The 19,603-nt window shown below is 37.6% G+C and overlaps 1 protein-coding gene across 8 annotated transcripts in view; it reads right to left on the minus strand.

The window, feature by feature from the left end:
- Positions 1–1,126: 1,126 nt before the first annotated feature.
- The window catches only part of BAZ1A (bromodomain adjacent to zinc finger domain 1A), a 66,058-nt gene continuing 47,581 nt past the window's right edge, over positions 1,127–19,603 (minus strand). For 5 of the 8 annotated variants that reach the window (XM_086893243.1, XM_086893241.1, XM_086893246.1 and 2 more), the window contains 10 exons: positions 18,498–18,661; positions 18,161–18,315; positions 15,482–15,630; positions 10,542–10,622; positions 7,870–8,117; positions 7,536–7,759; positions 5,776–6,245; positions 4,581–4,723; positions 2,596–2,683; positions 1,127–2,135 (listed from right to left, as the gene is read on the minus strand). In XM_086893243.1, coding sequence (XP_086749369.1) covers positions 1,945–2,135; positions 2,596–2,683; positions 4,581–4,723; positions 5,776–6,245; positions 7,536–7,759; positions 7,870–8,117; positions 10,542–10,622; positions 15,482–15,630; positions 18,161–18,315; positions 18,498–18,661 — 1,913 coding nt within the window. In that variant the 3' untranslated portion in view covers positions 1,127–1,944. The remainder of the gene's footprint in view (positions 2,136–2,595; positions 2,684–4,580; positions 4,724–5,775; positions 6,246–7,535; positions 7,760–7,869; positions 8,118–10,541; positions 10,623–15,481; positions 15,631–18,160; positions 18,316–18,497; positions 18,662–19,603) is intronic. The other 3 variants (XM_086893244.1, XM_086893249.1, XM_086893245.1) reach the window with 1 other exon arrangement.

Consider the following 19,603-nt stretch of genomic DNA (forward strand, 5'->3'; position numbering starts at 1 on the left):
CAGAAAGTATTTAAATTGCATCTGCCATAGATAGACTTATCCAGCTCACTGTGCCCCTCTTCAAAATGTGTTCACATTCCAGTCAATGGGGGTTATTCATGTGAACAAGAATGAACACAACTGTTTGTACGAACTACTAGTCAGGACTTTCACAGCCTCTCAGGACTGGACAGATGCAGGGGTATCAAGTACAACTTACACTTTGCAACCAAGTCTTCTGCTGCTCATATTCCTTGCAGAATTTAGCATTCTTTACTCTGAGCATTTCTTTTGTGGGAAAAAAAATTTCTCTTTAATCTGGATAAGAGATGTCAGTTCTGAACAGGAAAGCCTCCACAGAAACTCAGAAGTGTTAGCAGACATTTTTGAACATCCCTCCCCTTTCTCATTCTAATAATTTTTTTTAATTATTTTAAAAATCCTCCAACCCACAGCTGCAACACTTTGAACTGATCAGTCTTCTATGCACTGCCACCCATTCCCTAAACTCAAGAGAATGCCCTTTTCTTGCCACCTCTAAGGCAAGGTAAGCACTACAGCAACCAAAGAAAGCCCACAACTACATAGCAAGTAATTGTTAGGAGCATATTCAGGTTTTAACCCTTTAACCCAAGCTGCATAAATACAGGGGGAAAAGATGCTGCAGCAGCAGGCCTCAGGTTTCTGTTTTTCCTACCGTTCTCGCCTATCCCCCAAACTTCCGCTCCATACTTTTTTCTTGGAGTGTGGCATATCTACAAGAGGGCAGGCAGGACTGATTTAAACATATTGCCTCAAACTGAGCTTAATAAGTTTAAATTAATAAATATTGAAAGTAAAACTATCAGGCATAGTAAGAATAGTTTAAAGAAGCTACTGGCCAACTGAACAAATCTGTAAGGCTTTACACTGTTAGAGATCCAAATTAAAGATTCATACTTGCACTACTTACGTTACTCCGTACATACGGACGGACACTTGCATCCCTCAGAGATCAGCTATGACAGTGGCTGCAGCTGCCCAGAGTGCTGGCTGGGGTACTCATACTGGAACCAGATTCTCCTGTGCTGCCTCCAGCAAACTGTCCTCATAAGTTAATGGGAAGGTGGTGTAGCAGAACAACTCAAGAGGAAGTCCAAGCTCAACATACTTTGAAAAAATGTGTCATTTTATTTGTACACTTCCAAAGTTGAATGTAGAAATTTAAAAGTACAGTCCTGCAAATTTACTCATTGCTAGAAGAACTGCCAGGGACACGAGAAAAGTATTTATTGATTGATCATCAAGTCAGAGGGGAATAAACAAACAAACAAACAAAACCCCACCCCCCAAAATTTAAAAAGTTATGGGACTTTTTTTTGCCCCAAGTACAAATTTTATAAATACAAAACAAATTCACAAATTACTTTGAATGCTAAATAAATATCTACTTAATAAACTCAGACCGAATACCTCCAGCCAGCACTGGTACAGTACTTGAAAAGATATGCAGTTGTACTCATTAGTGTTGAGAAGATATGCTCAAACAAGTTTTAACAACACACACAGTTTCTTCAACTGTGCTACAGCAGAAGATTTTCTCTGAGTTGATAAAGCCCTCAATACCACAGCTCCTACAAAATCTAGAGGATGAAACAAGGTTATTTTGTGCAGGAAAAAACAAAGTACTTCTGGAAGATATCTGGACACATGAATGTATTAAAAATGTACAAAACCTCTGTAAACCAGTACTGTATCCAGTACATCTATCAAAATTATTAGACACTGAATAAAACTGTAGCAAAGGTAATCTTTCCTACATTCTCCTGAGTGCTTAATATTATATTGAGAATATAGTGCAGGCCACACTTCAAGGTGGTTAAACAGTTGTTATTGCTTTAAATAGACATGACGACTGCGTAATTTAACAATCCATTTTAATGAATGTAATAAATTCCCTCAAAAAAATCCTTTGGAAGGCAGAGGTTAGATTCGTGACTTCTTCGCCGCAGGAGCGGTGTGGTCCACGTTACCAGATGTGATCGGAAGTCCAAGCTTTTGAGCCTGAATGTGGAAGAAAGCTTGAAGTCTAGTTCCAGCTTTTGCTTCACTTGTGTTACGAGGGTTGTATTCAAAGCAGTTCGAAAACATCAGCTCAATATCTTCAATGAATTCAGCTAGTGAATAAAATAAATTAATTACAGAGCTGCAACACAAAAATGTCTTTACATGTATCAAGCTTCTATCACTGTATCAGTGCTGTTCCGTGTAAACATTCTTAAGTTTCTCTGATTATCAATACAGGAAATAAAAATCAGACAGAAACAACAGTACCTTTTCTAATATTCCATCAGTGTCACTCATTGATATTAAAGGCTTGAAAAATTACTGGAAGTTTCATAGCTGCCCATTTCTTATCTATCTATCAAGTATGTTAGTAGTAAAGGAACTATATTCAACAGATTTTACTTTAAAAATATTAGTAACTGCTCTTTTAAAAAACCCAAAACACACCACAAACCCCCAAAGCAAACACAATTTCAGTTTTCTAATCATCTGACACAGTTCTATTTTAGGATGAGTATTTAAAGTGAGAGAACATGGTACAATATACCCATTCCAATAAATAATACTTACATGCTAACTTATATTCACATTTATTCACTTTCTCACGGATTATATTTAAGGCAATAGGTTTTTTGATGATATCATAGTAGTCTGGTACCTAAAACAAAATCCAGACAAGAAGGTTGATGGACAAATGGCTTTAAATGGAAGCTTAAATTCTGCCTATGTAAAACATAAAGCAAATCATGTATCGGAAAGGATTAGTTTTGCTTTTATATAACAGAGTCCTACACAATTACCTTCACTGCCTGAACTGATTACTAGTTTTCAGGCACTGCTTTTCTGTTTTTTGTATCATTCAGTTAGCAGATTACAACAAACATTTGCCAGCAATTTAATGAATAAATCTACAACTGTAAGAAAAGTGCATGACCAGATAAGCATTATCCGTTCCAGCTATTCCCATCTGTCAAGTACAAAAATTATTTCCAATATTATACCTTTTTTATTTTTCCTGTAATATATTACAATGTTAAAAGCTCTTTAATCAAGAGTAATAACCATTTTGACTCCACCATTCTTCATTCAGAATTCTGAGATTCCGTTTAATTGTAAATGAAATCTTGAAGAGCAGCAAGCAGGAGACTGTATGCAAGTACCAGAGAGCAACCACCACTCCAGAACAACTATGGGATCAAGAGTCAGGGAAGGAAAAGGACTGCCTAACCTTTAAGTGTAGCGATCATTTGGATCCAATTTTGAATTCCAGTAAGCACCAAGTCTAGGGTGACTGTCTCACAAAATGGGGTGGGGGAAGTGAAAGGAAAAGGTATATGATGCAAACATGACTTCCCCCTCTCCAAGGAAAGATACCCGCATGCACCATCATGTATGTTTTAAAACAAAGTTTTTAGTTATGGCCTGTAATTTTACTCTAGATCAAGTGCAACCTGCAAATGAACCTAAAGGAACAATTAGTAGAGAAACAGAATTAAACTGACATATTTTTCATTCCTTTCCCTTTAGGAGTACTGTTAATGGAATTACTAAAATGAAAAGTAATTTTCTCTTCCTGGCTTGCTGTGCACAGACCATTCAATGTATTCTTTATACTGTCTTAAAGGAAGCTATAAGATTAAACCAAAATATCTATCGTGATGAAGAAAATTTGGGTGAGGTATGGACTTTTCCTTCCAACTATATGGAGTCAGTAATCTCCATTTCATTCAAAATTCCTCTCCTCCTCCTCCTCTACGCTTACTTCGTTCATTCATGTTTGTACATCATTCTCCTTGTCCAGGTAAGATTAATCCTTCCAACTATTTGTGACTCTGAATTCAGAGTTTCAGGTCTTCATTAAACAGCTATCACTGCTAATTTTAACAGAACTTTTAGAACGCCAAACTCCAGATCCCCAAGAATGTCTGTGCAGAGCTGCCCCAGACAGCTTGGAAAGGACAGGCACTTTGGCAGGGTCAGATAGTTCCAGCAGTGCCTTACAAGCCACTGCAGTCTGCAGAAAGCTTTGGGAAGTTTTATTGTAGTAAAAACATCTGGAGCAGCACTTACTTTGGGTGCTCACATTATCATCCAGTATTTTGAAGTTTAAACAAGAGGGAAATTAGAAATGAAGCTACAGAATCACTTTTTATTGCATTATACTTAAGATCAGTGTGAAGTTGTTTCTATTTTATTATTTATCACAGGTCTATCCTCAGAATGTCTTTGCATAAATTGAAGATTAATTCAACTGATTAATTAATAACCACTACCTTTAGCAGTCCTGTGCTCTACTTATTTGGTTGGGTGTTTTCAAACCAAAGCATTTCACATTTTAAAATGCCCAATGAAAAGCATGCTTAAAACTTTGTGAATAGCACATCAATTCTAAAAGTTATTTCTGGCACCAAATATCTGAGCTGAAATGCGAGAGTTCCCTGAATCTCATTGCTTGGCTCTATCCCTGTTTGGACCATGCTGAAAATTCCCAAGGTTTACCAGCAGCAAGCAGGACTCTCAGCCATTACTGTTCCCTCTACAGTTCTGTCAGTTACCTGGATTTTGGAAACCAGTTTCATGAAAGGCCAGCTGTCATCATGTCGCACCAGTTCCACTATGAGTTGTTCAAAAGCTGAGAGTTCATGGACTCCGCCTTGACGACCTGAACTTCTCCTGTTCAATATCGGAGGAGATGATTCTGGGGAAAAAAGAAACAACCCAACACCACACGAGACAAAATTTAATGCCTGACAAGTAAAATTAAAAGAAAAAAAAAAAGTTGAAACACCATTATTTTGGGGTACTAAAATTGTAGTTTAAAAGCACAAGGCATGTAGTTTTGCCTAAAGTATTAAATATACTCCAGTCTTGTGATTTACTATTAAAATGTCTCTCTTGTCATACAAAATGCTAAGTACCAGGACTTAGCTGGGTGCCTCCTCCATTCCATTAATTTTGGACATTATTTTTTTCACTGATTTCAATCTTAAAACAATTTGTTAAACACTTGAAGAAAAGCCCTATTAGAGAAAAAACAGAATAAGCTGCCTGCTCCTAACTTTACTTTCACAAAACCTCTATTCAGAGTGGTTTTATCTGCTTTCAAGGGTAGTCAGCAGGGTGGTTAAAGGAAAAGCTCAGAAATTCTGAATAGTGACGGACAGACATAGTGCAGAATACAAGGCTGCCACACTGGAGTGCAAGCTCTTTTACACTCTTCAGTCTCACACTGGGTCCTTTATGTTTTTAAAAGGTTATTGTATCTTTCCAAGTATTTCCTTATATACCATCAAAGTATTACCTTAACAAGCAAGGATACTGTTAGCCCTATACCAGACAGACAACATTTTTCTTCTTGTAGCAGTTTCTTGTTGTGTGTGTATATTCCCATTTTCGCTACCTTGCCTCTATCTGCGTTCTTCACTGTTTAATTCTTTAATAAAATAAAATCATAAAAGCTACAAGTAAACATTTTCATTTGCATGGATTAAGACACTGTCAAATTTTCTATCCACTTATTATTATAGAGCATATTGTGTGCAAATACGAAATTTCAAGTATGGATACGATAAATCTCAGACAGCTGAAAATTTTAAGATTCACTTATCTCACTGGAAAACAAAGAAAGTGTCTAATTGGAAGTGGCAAAACTGCCCTCAACCGCTACTTCCAGTCTCCATGCTCTACCACACAAATATTTTAGCAAGGAACAGAAAGTGGATTTTGCTGTGATAAACACATTTCTCTAACCTGTAGATTGTCGTTTTCTGCCTCTTCTCTTGGGCTCGGCAACAGGAAGAGAGAGCTTTGAAGCAGAAACTGGAAATTTCCTAAGCCGTTCACTGGAGTCTGCAGTATCAACAATTCTAAATCCAAGAGAGTTGGAAGGGCTGTTTTCCAGTGTGCTATCAGCGCTCTTTCTTCCTCTTCGTCTTCTCCGAGGACCAAGTAACTCCACAAAAACATCTGCTTGTAATGAACTTTGGCTCTGACGAGTGGTCCGACTATTAAGTCTTAAAGTAGGCTTTGTCACGGCTGAAGAGGCTGATTTTATGTTTCTTAAACCCCTTCTGGTAATTTTTGACGAAGATTCAACTTGCTGGCTCCGAGAAGCATATCTTGCCTGACGCTGGCTGTTCTGACTTGAGAATGGATTGTTGAGTTTGGCTGCTCTCATTTTTAATGGAAACTTGACCTGGGATCTTCCTTGCTTTGATGGGCTACAAAGTGAACAGTCATATTTATTTATTCCAAAATGCCATTCATCTCTCCCCTCAGTTTTCCAATTCAGCATTTAAAAAACCCAGCCATTCAAGGTTGAGCTGGTAAGCAGCTGACTTGCAATCTGATGCAGTCAGTCACCCATAATTACTGTTATCTTAAATACTGCTCTGGGGTCTCAATAAAATGTTACATGGTACATACCTTAAAGAAATGCTCAGGATTCTGATCACCTTTGCAGCTTATGCAATAGGAATATATCAACTGAAGCACCAGTTATCAATTTCTTTAAATCACTTATTTCTCACAGCAAGTGTTAACTACTAGGATTTCTGAACATTACTATCAACCACATAAATAAAAGACACTTGTAAAATGCTACATATAAGAATTATGCCCTGCTCAGGGTTTATAACTAATACTCAATACTCCCCCTTTTACTTTACATGGGAGAGAGAAGATCCTAGAGATAAATTTATTTCCCGAGGACATGCACATTCCCTCCAACTACTGAATCTCAACTGTGAGAGCTGCAAATAACCTTGCTTTAGACAATTCAAAAGACTACCAAAAAGAGAAGAAAAATACTCTGAGATCAGAAAAGTTTCCTTCAATTTTTACGCTGCTGGCATGTGTATCAAATCCAATTTTTACTGAAATTATCACTTTGTATTATTTAGTTGATTGTGTAATGTTTTTTGGTTGGCTGTTTTTCAAGGTGGTTTTCTTGGGTTGTTTGTTTGTTTGGGTTTTGTTTGTTTTGGTGTTGTTATGGTTTTGGGGGGCTTTTTCAGAGGATAAGGGTGGTTTGGTTTGTTTGTTGGGCCTTTTTGAAACAGCTACTGCATTAGCAACATCAAGCCTTCCCAATGTCATGTGGCCTCCAATGGATTGTCTTCCCTAACGTTCTAATACTTACTAGTCCTAGCATCTAGTCCTCCAAAATCCAAACCTGGACAAAAACAACTCCAGGTTTTCTCCAGAAAACCTTTACTGTTTGAAACTCTCTCCACTTTACATTCAAACTGTAGCTGTACAGAACTGCAGCTCTGATGGCCTTCTCTCACCCATACATCCAAAGCTGGAACTTTTATCCTGAAAAGTAAGCCCAAGTCCAGTGGCCCCAGCTTTTGTCAGTATTAAATCTTTTGGTAAAAGACAAATTCATAACAAGCTGTCATTTTTCTAAAAAATAAACGCCTTTTTCAAACTAGGGTTTCAAGATACATGTTTATGTGAACAATTACTCCACATAATGATCAAGGTGATATTTCAACAGGTCAATTTACCTTATCTCTTCCTCCTCTTGAGATTCATCCTCCTCATCTTGCTCTTCTTCATAATGTTCCTCCTCACTTTGTCCCATCTCATCATAGTTTGCCTCTTCTTCCCCTTCTAGTTGTTCAGCAGTCTCTTCATCACTTTCCACAGAGGGTCTCTGTCTGGAGGAGAGGCGTCTAGAGCGCTGTTTTGGTCGGCACTCTGGGCAAAACCAATCTCCTTCAGGAATGACCTAGAAACAGAAGGTGAGATGAAGAGAAAAAGCATTGGCAACATGAATAGCTCTTATAACATAATTGCAAGTTCTGTATGAAAAGGAAGCGCTTCTTTCTCCTGAGATACCTTCAGCTTGGGCCTGATGCAGTAGGTATGATATCCTCGGTCGCAGCCATCGCACAGCACCATGCTTTCGGCATCGCCTTTCTTCCGACACACTTTGCAGCGAGCATTGAGGATGGACTTGGACCAGATGACACTTCGATCCAATGTAGACAGATGTAGGAAGACTTGGGATAAGCTGGTAGAAGAAAGAAGTGACTCTCTCCAGCGATCCAGAACTGTTTTATAGGACCGTCCACCATCACTGGCATCTTCCATTGAAGAAGGGGATTTAAAAAAATAAGAAAAATGACAAACCCCCACAGAATTATCAAACTTCTTTTTCAAAGATCCAGGTTATTCTAGAATATGAGGTAATACTATGATTGTCAAACAGACAGCAAGTAGCAAACTGGGATAATAATTCAACCTTTGTCTTATCTCTTCAATACTAGAGTATTTTCTCCATAGTTTCAAAGATGCTGGAGCTTTAAGATTTTACTCTTCAATACCTATTCAGCTTAGAACTTGCACATACATAGGTCATTAATAAGACAGTAAACTCAGATATCAACCTGGAAACCTAATTTGATTCAATTTATAAAGTATGAAGATTATGAAAAAATGATCACACGTTCAATTTACCTTCCTTTGTATTTACATTTGGAAATCTCAAAATATTTGAAGAAAGTACCTGAAACTTCACTGCCAAAGAACAGCTTGAAGGCACTTATCACCCACACCTGCTCCAATAGAGTCTGCCAGAGAACGTTTCTGTCCATGCCTCCCTGCCTTTGCTCCTGCCCTGCACTCTGCCTTCACAAGCACCTGCACCTCTGTGCGGCTGACCAGGTTGGGTGACTGATCTGGATGAAATGTAACTGCTTCCTTAATACCTTTAAGCAATGTAGCACACAGGAGGGACCTGTGGTGCACATCAAGTGTCAAACAAAGTAACACATAACTTCCTAATTAAGTCAAAAATACATGGGGGAGGGAACAGGGGTGAGAAATTAAACGGTATTTTCAAATAGTTTTGGTTTGCAATCCAGGCAACCGAATAGGAATGGGCAGCTGGGAACTAGAGAACCAGATAGGCTGTTTGAGAACCCGAGAGAAAAGAGAAGGTATAAATGACACCCTGCACTGCTGCTGCTGAGCAGAGAGCTAATATCTTTATTGAAGCTGAAAGTTATTTCTTGCATTTTAAAGTAAGAGGGTTTGAGGACAGGAAGAGACAATACAACAGTGCTTTTGATTATGGAAATGTCTGAAGACTTCTCTTCAAAAGTGATAGTTCAGCTACTACTGCTTGATCTCAGTTGATTAATGATGCACTCAAGTATATAATACCACCTTGCCTGCTGCACTACTGACAGTGGGCACACAAATGGCCTGTGATGCACCTGTCTGCCAAATGATTTATTCTCAGGAACAGGAAGAGAAAATATCTAATAACAAATAAAATGAAAGAACAAAAATGAGACTAATTGCTCTCCTGGCAAGGCCCTTCTGCCTCCTCATCAACTGGCTGCTAGGATTTGTCTAATCTTGCATACATTTGCATTAGCAGCAAGCAGCACAAGAGAAGCGATGGGAGAAGGCAGAGGATAAACAGGCAACACAGCTTCATAAATAAAATACAGCCACTCCTGAACTGCAAACCTGTATTTCCTAACATTTCCTATTACTTGGTCCTTAGGCTTCCTGTGTTAAATTCAGTCTTCTGAAGACAGTGGACAAGGTCCTTTTCACAGCACTGCAGTATATCTCCATGTTTGGCTTTTTTAATTCAGTAAGAAAATTAAAATAACTTAAATCAGATTTGTATTGTAACTCTTGCTCTTAAAGACACTTTATCTCAAGCATATATATAGCCTGGCAAGCATTTATTTGACTAACAATGACAGCTTCACCATTATTACTTTAATTTGGATGTTATTTTCAGCCTGGATTGGCTCACCAATATAGTTCATCATACAACATGACAAATATATTGCAACTGTAAATTTGCAGAGCAAGTAGAGATGAAAATTACTGACCACAACCTGCTTCAGCATGTCCGGCTGCTGAAACAAACATGCTGAACAACACCCGACTGTTTTAGATTCCAACTGGCAAAATAAAAATAACACTTTTTTCTCCCATCTATCATCTTTCTCCTTTATATTGTTAACTTGGAGGGAGAAATGGCCTCTTCCTTTGTGTCTGAGCAGCTCTACACTGCACAGTGGGATACCCTTCTGTCAGCTAAGTCCTCCAAGCCTTGCTACAATGCAAATGAAGTCATTTGACAGATCTATGCACTCATCTATCAATAGCTAATTGAGTTCAGGGAAGGGTTTTCCATTTTAGTGTTTCTAGAAAGGATATGCAGTTGCACAATGCTGTGAAGTTTCAGAAAAAAATGGGGACATTAAAAGAAAGGGGGGAAAAAAACCCAGGATTATGTTAACAGGCAGATTTTGGTCCCAAAGTGATAAAAAATACAGTTCTTTATTTCTGGCTGCAGAAACCTTTTTTTCAGTCTTAAATATTTGAGCTGTATTTGTTTCAGGTTTAAAGCTTTGTTTTCAATGCCTTCAATGTAAGGAACTGGCAGCAAAATTAATTAAGTAAAAAACAAGAAAAAAAAATCTGATAAAATATTCAATGCTTTCTAATTCTTAGCAATACAAGTAACATTTAAAATTTACCATCTCTCTGACTAGTCTTGTCTTTCACTCTCTTCCTCCTTTTATACCCCCAGTGGTGCCTTTCATCATCTTCTGCATTACCTAACATTAAATTCATAGAGTTATTTCAAATACCTTTTTGAAGCATGGCAGATTATTTTTTAATTAATTTTTATATTCCATACTTGTGTAGTCTAAAAACATGACTTGAGCAGTGGTTCTCAGTATGTTCACAGAGTGAAGGCTAAGGGAGTACTGTGCATGGAGGAATTGCACATGCCACTGTTTACTTTGACTCCCACTACAAACAGAATGCTTGAACTAAAAGGTCTGAATTCCTACCCTGCCTTACCTTTCTGTCCATCTCTGGTGCTAATGGCCACAGGAGCAGATACTAACCACAGGTTTCTCAGCAAACAATTTGTCTGGTCTGTGACAACAAAGCTCCTCACAGATCAGAAAATGTAGCCAGGTTGTGGGCACAGTTCTCAAGGACCAAGAGAATTAGTTCATCTGTCCACTTGAAACAATGTTATTTTGGACATTTTTGTGCAGTAGTGATCTCCAGTATTAAAATAATTAAATTAACCTCCCAGGAAGGAAGAGCCATGGTGAACCTCATCTACACCAATTACAAGGCACCTTCTTTGACTGTCTTCTCTGAAGAGTAAGCAAAAATTCTGTATCATAAACAGCCCATTTCCACCTTTGCTGCCTCTGCTCATGAAACTCTGCAGGGAAGTAATGAAAGCATAAGAACAAAGTATGTGTATATACTAATCATATCTCGGGATACTGCCGAAAGATGTCTGATGCTATTATGAGGACAACTATAAATAGGAAACACCTTTGGGACTACAGGAAACAACAACAAAATTTAAAAAGAAAGGAATGGAATAAAGACAAGCAAAAAGGAGAAAAAAGTTGGTTTGGATTTTTGTTTTGGCATGCAAGAAGTGCATGGCACAAGTTACAAAGTAGGCAGATGGTTCCCACCATCAGTCTCAAAGGTGCTCCCATGAATTAGAACCCAACCTTTTGAATGGAAATCTGAAGGATGCTTAAATGACTGAAGTCTTGAACTAGAGCAGAAGGCAGACTTTTTTTGTGGATGCCTCACTGAACTCCAGGGCAACCAAATCACTTCATCATTTTATACCTCAACTTTCATATTTCTGTAAAAAGAATGATGAGAGCTATTACTGCACTGCAAAGTATTTTGAAATGTAAGGAAACGTAAATTTATATCAAAAAAGAAGCAAAATTCATAACGAAAACTGCTTGTATTTCTTCCTTTTCAAATATTTTTTTTTCTGAGAAGCAGCACTTCAGAGTTTCCTTCAAACAACTATTTAATAAAGAAAAAGGCTTTTTTACATCTTAACTCTGAAATTTTTGCAGGAAAACAATGTACTGCAACTGCACCCCCTCCTTTCCATGAGTCTTCTGTAACATTACCTTGGGCTGCACTGAAGGAAGAAAAACCAAATTTTCATAGTAGTATTTAATGAAAGGCTTGTAAAAAGACAGTTCATAATTAAAAAATACATACAATTTAAATCATGTTACATTTAATCAGGCAACAGAAGATTAGTGGGCATCTAGCAGCTCTGTAAAGCTGAAGGGGCCCTTTCTGGGGTTTCCAGATCTCCTTTCACATCACTATCTTCTCTGTCAGTCTTTTCTTGCTCTTCCACTTGAACATTTGGTATGCACCTCAACTCTAAACCTATCAGAATCACCAGCAAGGCTCTTGGCAGCCTGATAGAGCCTCAAACAAAAACGGAGCTGAGAGGAGCAGCTGGTCCTTTTACTGCTGTGCTGGGCCCCTTTGTCTGCTCTGCACCCTGGAGGCCACCAGCATAAACCTGCCAGTGACTGCAGGGAATTTCAGCGTGCTGGCTTTAGGACTAGCAGCCACAAATGAAAACTAAAAATTGTTAAGTATGGCTCCATTGCCTAAAAGGAACAGGGCAGAGTAAAAGGAGGGATAGAGAAAGCAAAGAAACTTTGCAGCAAAAGCAAGAACTGAAATAATGACAAGGAGAGAGCATTTTCAGTGTGTCTTAAAGCAGAAATGCAGGGGCACTCTTTTTACCATAAGCGCTCCCCTGTACTGCTACCAAAACAGAACTCCTAGCACTTGCTTCACTTCCAATATTTTACTTCAGTGGTAATTCAATCAGCAAAAATAGTTGGAATTACCAGATTTAACATGAGAAACATTTATGTAAGGCATTATTCTAGGGTGGGTTCCCTTACATTACTGGAACAACTATTAAAAAACACCCCTCCTGTTAGAAAAAAAAAATGAACACAGAGACATAGTAATCTATCTAAGAACAGTCAAATAAAATAAAAAAATCCTCAAGCTAAACCTCAGTGGTTACAAATTTAGAGCTAATTTCTATCATCAGAATAACGCTGGTCACACTCTAGAGGGGTCAGAGAAAAAATGCATCATAGCTTTGAGCACACAGCAGTCCTGAAGAACAAGTGTCTACTTTTCATGAAAAGGTTTAGTAGCACTACAAACACCTCCTTGTCAAGCTAAGTAGAGAACTTTTCTATGTCTGTAATACATATGCAATCTTGCCTTCATTCAGATTCCCCTCCTGCTAAAAGTGGCCCATTACATAACTGAAAACATGAGACATTTGGCACCAAAAAGCAAGGGGGAACCTGACACTGTTGCTTAATGGTTAGGGCAGTAAGCCAGAGCAGAGGACACCTGGGATCCTTCCTGCTCCTCAGTGATGTAGGTTATTCTATACATTACTGTAATCGTAGAGCAGTAGCATTTTTCACAGCAGAAGAGATGCATGGGCACATTTCAGTAAACAAACATCAGAGATTTAAGACATGCAAAACACAGCATTTGTTTTCCTTATATGCTCCCTTTGTCACTCAGTATAAAACACCTAAGAGAACAGGATTTCCAAGTTAAGAAAAAACCAATCCACCATCATTCCAAAGGAAAGGTAGAAACATGAACCAACAGAAGATGATGGCAGAGTTGAAACCACCAAAAAGGAGACAGAGGACAGCTAAAAAACCTTCTCTCCAACACCTCTGGGGCCTTTTTCTTCTTTTAGTCTTCTTCCTCTAACTCAGGATGCACAATCAATGGCCATAGCCTGCTAATAACCATGTTTTTCCCCTTAGAGGAATAGTAAACTTACAACTGTCAGCAAGGGGTTGTCAGCAAAATATTCTCAGACTCCGCATGGAAATAAGAGGCATATAATGCACAATGCATTTACAACTTGTACAAGTATATGGAAAAGTATATGAAAAGTACGACAAATGCTAGAGGTACTGTCAATTAACTGCTGCACAGGTTGCAATCTAGTCATATAGCAGGAAATAAGCTGTATCATGCCTGGCTTGGAAAGTGCAGACATATTTGAGTTGACCGAACACCCAGCCAAGTAAAGCTTTTTTAAACAGCTGCGGTTTCAACTATTCCTGTGCTCTCCCCTTTCATCTCAATCATTTGCTGCACTTCCATCTTCTAGAGGTCATCACACAGATATCAAAAGCTTGTGGAAGGGAACCCATGCCCACGTGTCAGTCTCTGGCACAAATCTAGCTCAGACCCATCTTCAGTGTTAACTGATACCCACACAGCAGGCTCCATGCAGGAGCAGCCAAGATGCAGAAACAACTTCAGATCAACTGCACCACAGGGCATTAATATCTTGTGTTAACACACCAAAACATGCATTTTCATTTTCAGCTACTACAGCAGAGTCTGCCAGAGCAGAAGGATTTTACACACAATGATTATCAGAGAATATCAGTCTACCAGGGTGTGTAGCAGCTGCTGCTCTGGAGGACCCCGGAATGCACTGCAGTGGCAAACCAGAGGTGCGATTTAAAGCAGCCAAGCACATGGCATAGCTCATCCCCAGTGTGCCATCCAGACAGGATGACCAAGTCAGTCCAAGGAAGGATGTCCAAGTCTAACCAAGTCTGACCAAGACAGCCACCTTGGAAAGGAGGAACCACCTTTACACATTTCTCAATGGTAAAAATCCACTTCCGAACTGCAAAAAGATCCACAGGAAACCAGACCTGAGGGATCACGGGAAAACAAAATGACTTTATGCACTTTGGATCCTGTCTCTCACCTCTGGAGCCTCATTAGAGGAAGCCAAGTAAGGAATATGTGTCAAAGTCAAGCTATAATCCTGCTTTGGTTTAGATTTTTCTTGCAACCTTTTATTTCCAAGTTTTATAGCACAAATGCAAAACCTGAGAATCTTAATGCTTACAGTGTAAGTCTTTCCTATATTTTACTGTAAGTATTCTATTATTGCTGAACAAGGTGAACTAGGCCTATATTGCTTTCACTGAAACAGTATAAAAAGAAGCAAACATTTTACAACCTAGAACTGCATGACATACTGGCCTCAACAGTAATTCTGAATTACAGTATTCCCCCAGAAAGCTTGATCATTTCTGCCCAAGGGTACAATTTGTCTCCCAATGCATAACTGTAGCACCACATAAACATGCTCACTGAAATAATCTAATGTTAAATAAGCATGTACTTAAGCATAAAATTTTCTTGTTAATTAAATACATTTTATATATGTATGTATATGTGTAAATATATATATTTACACACACATATATACACACATATACATACATATATACACATATGTGAGTGTATGTGTATATATATATACATACTCACATATGTGTATATATATATGTATATATATATTTACACACACACACATATATATATATATATATATATATATATATATATGGATATGTTAACTTTTTGCTCTTTTTCCCAAGATGTCCTTCTAAAGCATCCAGTCTTACAAAACAAGCAAGTGGGCTTGGGGTCAGGGTCTTCTTGCAGTGTTGGGGTGATGCGTTTGGTTTGTTAGTTACAAAATCTGACACAAAACTAGAGATAGAGTTTCAATTCTGAGACTTACCAAGGGGTGATTTGAGAAACCTGCGCTCAATTCCTTGTTCTATTTGAAGCAGTGCAGATGCCAAGTAGTGGACCACATTACTGATGGGCTGAGGAGTACTGGTGCTTGTTGATGCAGCACTTGGAGCTTCTGTTTTTAACCCAACAAGTCTAGAAGGGAAATGTATAAAATTATCTTTGAAGTCTCTGAACTTAACACCAGCAATACTTGCAGATGTATCTACAGAAGCTTCTTATTTTAACTTGATGTACATGCAGGGATTACGGACATGAATGGATACTACACACGTGTGGATTAACTATCCTATTTCTTATGTTTGCTCAGCTAGCCTAGGTAATCTACATAAATCATCTTTAGGGAGCACTTATATAAATTGCAAGAAATGTGGACGAGAAATTTCAAAACAATTAAGACTTCCAGAAAACTTGATGTGACATCCATCACCTAGTTTATGACAGATTTCTGTGAAGAATATAGTCCTAATAATTCTTCAGTGAAAACACTTCCAGTGGTTAAGTGTAGCCTTTTAGAACACACCCACCTGCAGTTCAACTACACAAATCCCTACAATTCAAAAGATTTTTGAACAGAAAATAAAGAAATAAAGTAATTTTTAAATGTAAATCAAGACTTGTTAACTTGTACGTTCTCATCCTTGAAGGATCTTAATAAAATACTAATTTTTTTATGTAAGGGTGGTTAAAAAGCCTCCCAAACAATAAAAAAAAAACAACTAAAGAAAACCCCTGATACCGACCAAACAAACTCCACAAACAAACAAACCACCAAAGAGGTAGTTTTCCAATGAAACAGGGCCAAAAGACTAAGCAATAATTTCAAAATGTAGTTAATCTTTCTGAACCACAAACATTAAGTAACGGGTAGGACAGAAACTCACACTACTGAAAATAAAATTCCATTTCTATTTGGGGTTTATAAAAAATTAACTAATTAAGACTGTCTGGATTCTGCTTTATTCTTGTGAATAAGCAATGCTTTTGGTTGTCCCTGTTCTTTTTTCCCCACTTAAAAGCTATTCATTGTATTTTGCAGTCACACACATTTTGAGAGCCTGAAAGCAAACAGAAAGAAAGCTGCATAGTTATTTACATTTCACTAGTCAAACTCCAAGGTCTTAATGAGATGTCACTTGCTCTGAGGTGGATAAAAAGCCCCACATCAAAAGCAATCTATCACATGATTTCAGAATCCCATAGTCTGATTTAATATGCAAGACTTTATTAGAGTAGACCTTATTCAGAAACTCTGATGGAGTCAGTATCGAATGGAAAAAAAAATTAAGCTACAAAGTTCTGCAGTTGAATTGAGAGTTGGCAATGGAACAAGTACCCAATGTTTAGTGGAAAGATAAATTTCAGCCTCTTAGTTAAAACAGTGGAATACTTCTATATTGTGGCTTTCAAGAACCAAATGCCTGTAAATTGTGTGATTAATATAAAGGATGACCCCATCCATTTTGCATGTAACTAGAGAACTCTGATTCAAAGGATAGTCTTACAGGAAAATTCTAATTCACACTGATGAATGAGAACTGAAATAAAATGAGAAAAAAACTTGAAGAACTTTAAATTCCTAACATCCAACACAGCGTTCATAAGTCCACTCAGAAATACAGCTTTTATACAAGTCTAACAGGAGAAAGCATCACAAAATACATAAGGCAAACTGTATGTTAGTACAATGACTGTCTCAAATGAATCTTTTTTCCTGAAGTATTTCAATATTCACACCCTATCAAGACATACAACTTCATATACATTAAATATATTAATGTAGACCTTTATTTCTGAGAAGTATGCAACTTCTGAGAAGTAAGAATTTGGAAATCTTCACCATTTCTGTGATTTCCGAAGTTTGATTTACAAGAACTGCTATCAGAGAGCCACATCTGTCTCAAATGTTTAAAAACCAAGCAAAACACCACAAAACACTTTACAGCTACAACACTGTATGATTTGAGGTTTCCTTCCTTTTACTATGTTGCAGCTTGCTCCACAAAAGTATTATCCTAAAGTTGTAAGATCACATCTCCATTTTGCTGCTATGCTTAAAATTAATCCAGACTATGGCCTGTTGCCCTGGTGGTTCTTACTATGACTCACAAGGTACACACTGGCCAGTTCAACCAGAGATTTGTTACTATTACCATTTTTCCTTTTCAACCCTCCTACTCTTCAGAAATCAAAGTGGTTTGGTTTTGTTGTTTTGTTTATTGGTTATTTGGGTCTTGTTGGAGGTTCTTTTTGCTTGTGTGAGGTTTTTAGGTTTGGGGGTTTTTTTGAGGGGGAAGGTTCTTCTGGAAAACAAAACATCAATTGCCAGTTTAATTTTTCCCTGCATTTAAAATTACTTCAAAATGAATCCACATGTTCCTTCTTTGATAATTAATGTTTACTTTGAGCAGTGTAATATCTGAATACTGAAAGATGTAAAAATTGGTGCCTTAGTTTTATATGGTAATAGAACATCATCATTTGAGACTATAAACCAAAATAAAATCTTACATTTTAAGATTTACAGTCTTAAAAATCCCCATATGAAAGAATTTCATATGAGGGTAAAAACAATTTGAAGGTCAAAAAGCCCCCAGACGAAGAAAACCAGAGCACTGCTATAAAGCTCAGAGAGAAGAACCATTATTCAAACTACAACTCTTACCTGTCTTTCACAATAAACTTATCTTGATCATCAGTTTCCATTTCTTCAGATTCTTCATTCACAGTTTTAATAATACCATTTTCTTTGTTTTCATCATTCAGAAACTCATACCGCCCATGTTCTAAGGCTGCTCTCCAAGCCTGTCTGTCTGTAACCTGAAGCAAGCATACGAATTTGAGGTTTCTAAAGAATCAAAGGACACAAACTTTTTGTACCCATTACTGCATACATTTAATTTAATTATGCTTTTAGTAAAACCACTGCATGCAAGAGTTCTCATTTAAGTTACAGACTTGATGGCACCACTATGTTCCGACATTCTACCATTTACAAATACCTTAATAGCCCCCAATGTTCCTTGGTAGATCCTGTCTTCAATGTCCAAAAGAAAGTCCCTAAGTCGCAGTTCAAGCTGCTTCTCTGCAGAGAGGTGAGATCCATCATGGACATTCTGCATCCTTCCCCGTCCTATAGGAGGTCTGACGTCAATCTGAGGTTTTTCTGCAAGAACAGCAAGTAATTTGGTGTTAGCAGATCTTGTTCCTTTAAAGAAGCTGTTAGCAGAGAGAACAATAGTACAAGACAGAACAAGCTGAATACATGGGTTCAAAATACCCTTCCTGTAGCTAGGTGCCAACACCAATATCTGTGCCAACTAAGGTATCTGATTCAACCAAGCAGGGTAATGATGACCAATAGATGGCCAACAGATGACTGGCATGCACTCATAACAACACATAAAAGAAACCCTTGCTAATGTAAAAAGTTTTTTTGTCTTAAAATTCCTTCAGAAGTAGTAAATAAATAACACCAACCTTGCTCTAAGTGCAAGGAAGAAAAAAAGAGAGAATAAAGTCACATTTCTATTACTTGATTGCTCTTACTTTACAAGAGAACTCTTCAACTGGCTTTACTGCATGTATCTTTATCATAGAAACACCTAAAATAATCATGTGAAAATGAAAATCATAAAACCTAACAGAACACAGCAAGATAAAATCTCTTTTAAAAACCTAACCTTAAAACAAAACAAAAAGATATGATACAGGCACAGACAAGACTGACTGCGTCTTCTAATTAAAGGCAGGGAAAAAAGGAGCAAGACAACATGATAATTTATGAAAACAAGGTGAGAGCTGATGATGATGGGCCATCAAGTAAAAACTTACTCCCAAGAGAACTCAAAGTTCATGCAAAAACTCAAAACCCACAGGAAAGAGCTGAAAGTCTGCCCAAATCCTAAATTAGTGCTTGCAAGTCTGCATAGGTGATGAACATTTTTGTTCACAGGATTTACCTTAAAACCTTTGAGTGCAGTGATAAGAAGCTACATGCAACAATTTAAGGGGTATTTAATAAATTCAATAAATAAAGCTGTTGCTAAAAAAGCGCAAGGATGAATTTCTAAGATAATCTCAATTGCAGAAACAATTCCCTGTAACT

This window comes from Cyanistes caeruleus, chromosome 6 (assembly GCF_971803275.1).
Source record: "Cyanistes caeruleus chromosome 6, bCyaCae1.hap1.1, whole genome shotgun sequence".
Taxonomy (NCBI): Eukaryota; Metazoa; Chordata; class Aves; order Passeriformes; family Paridae; genus Cyanistes; species Cyanistes caeruleus.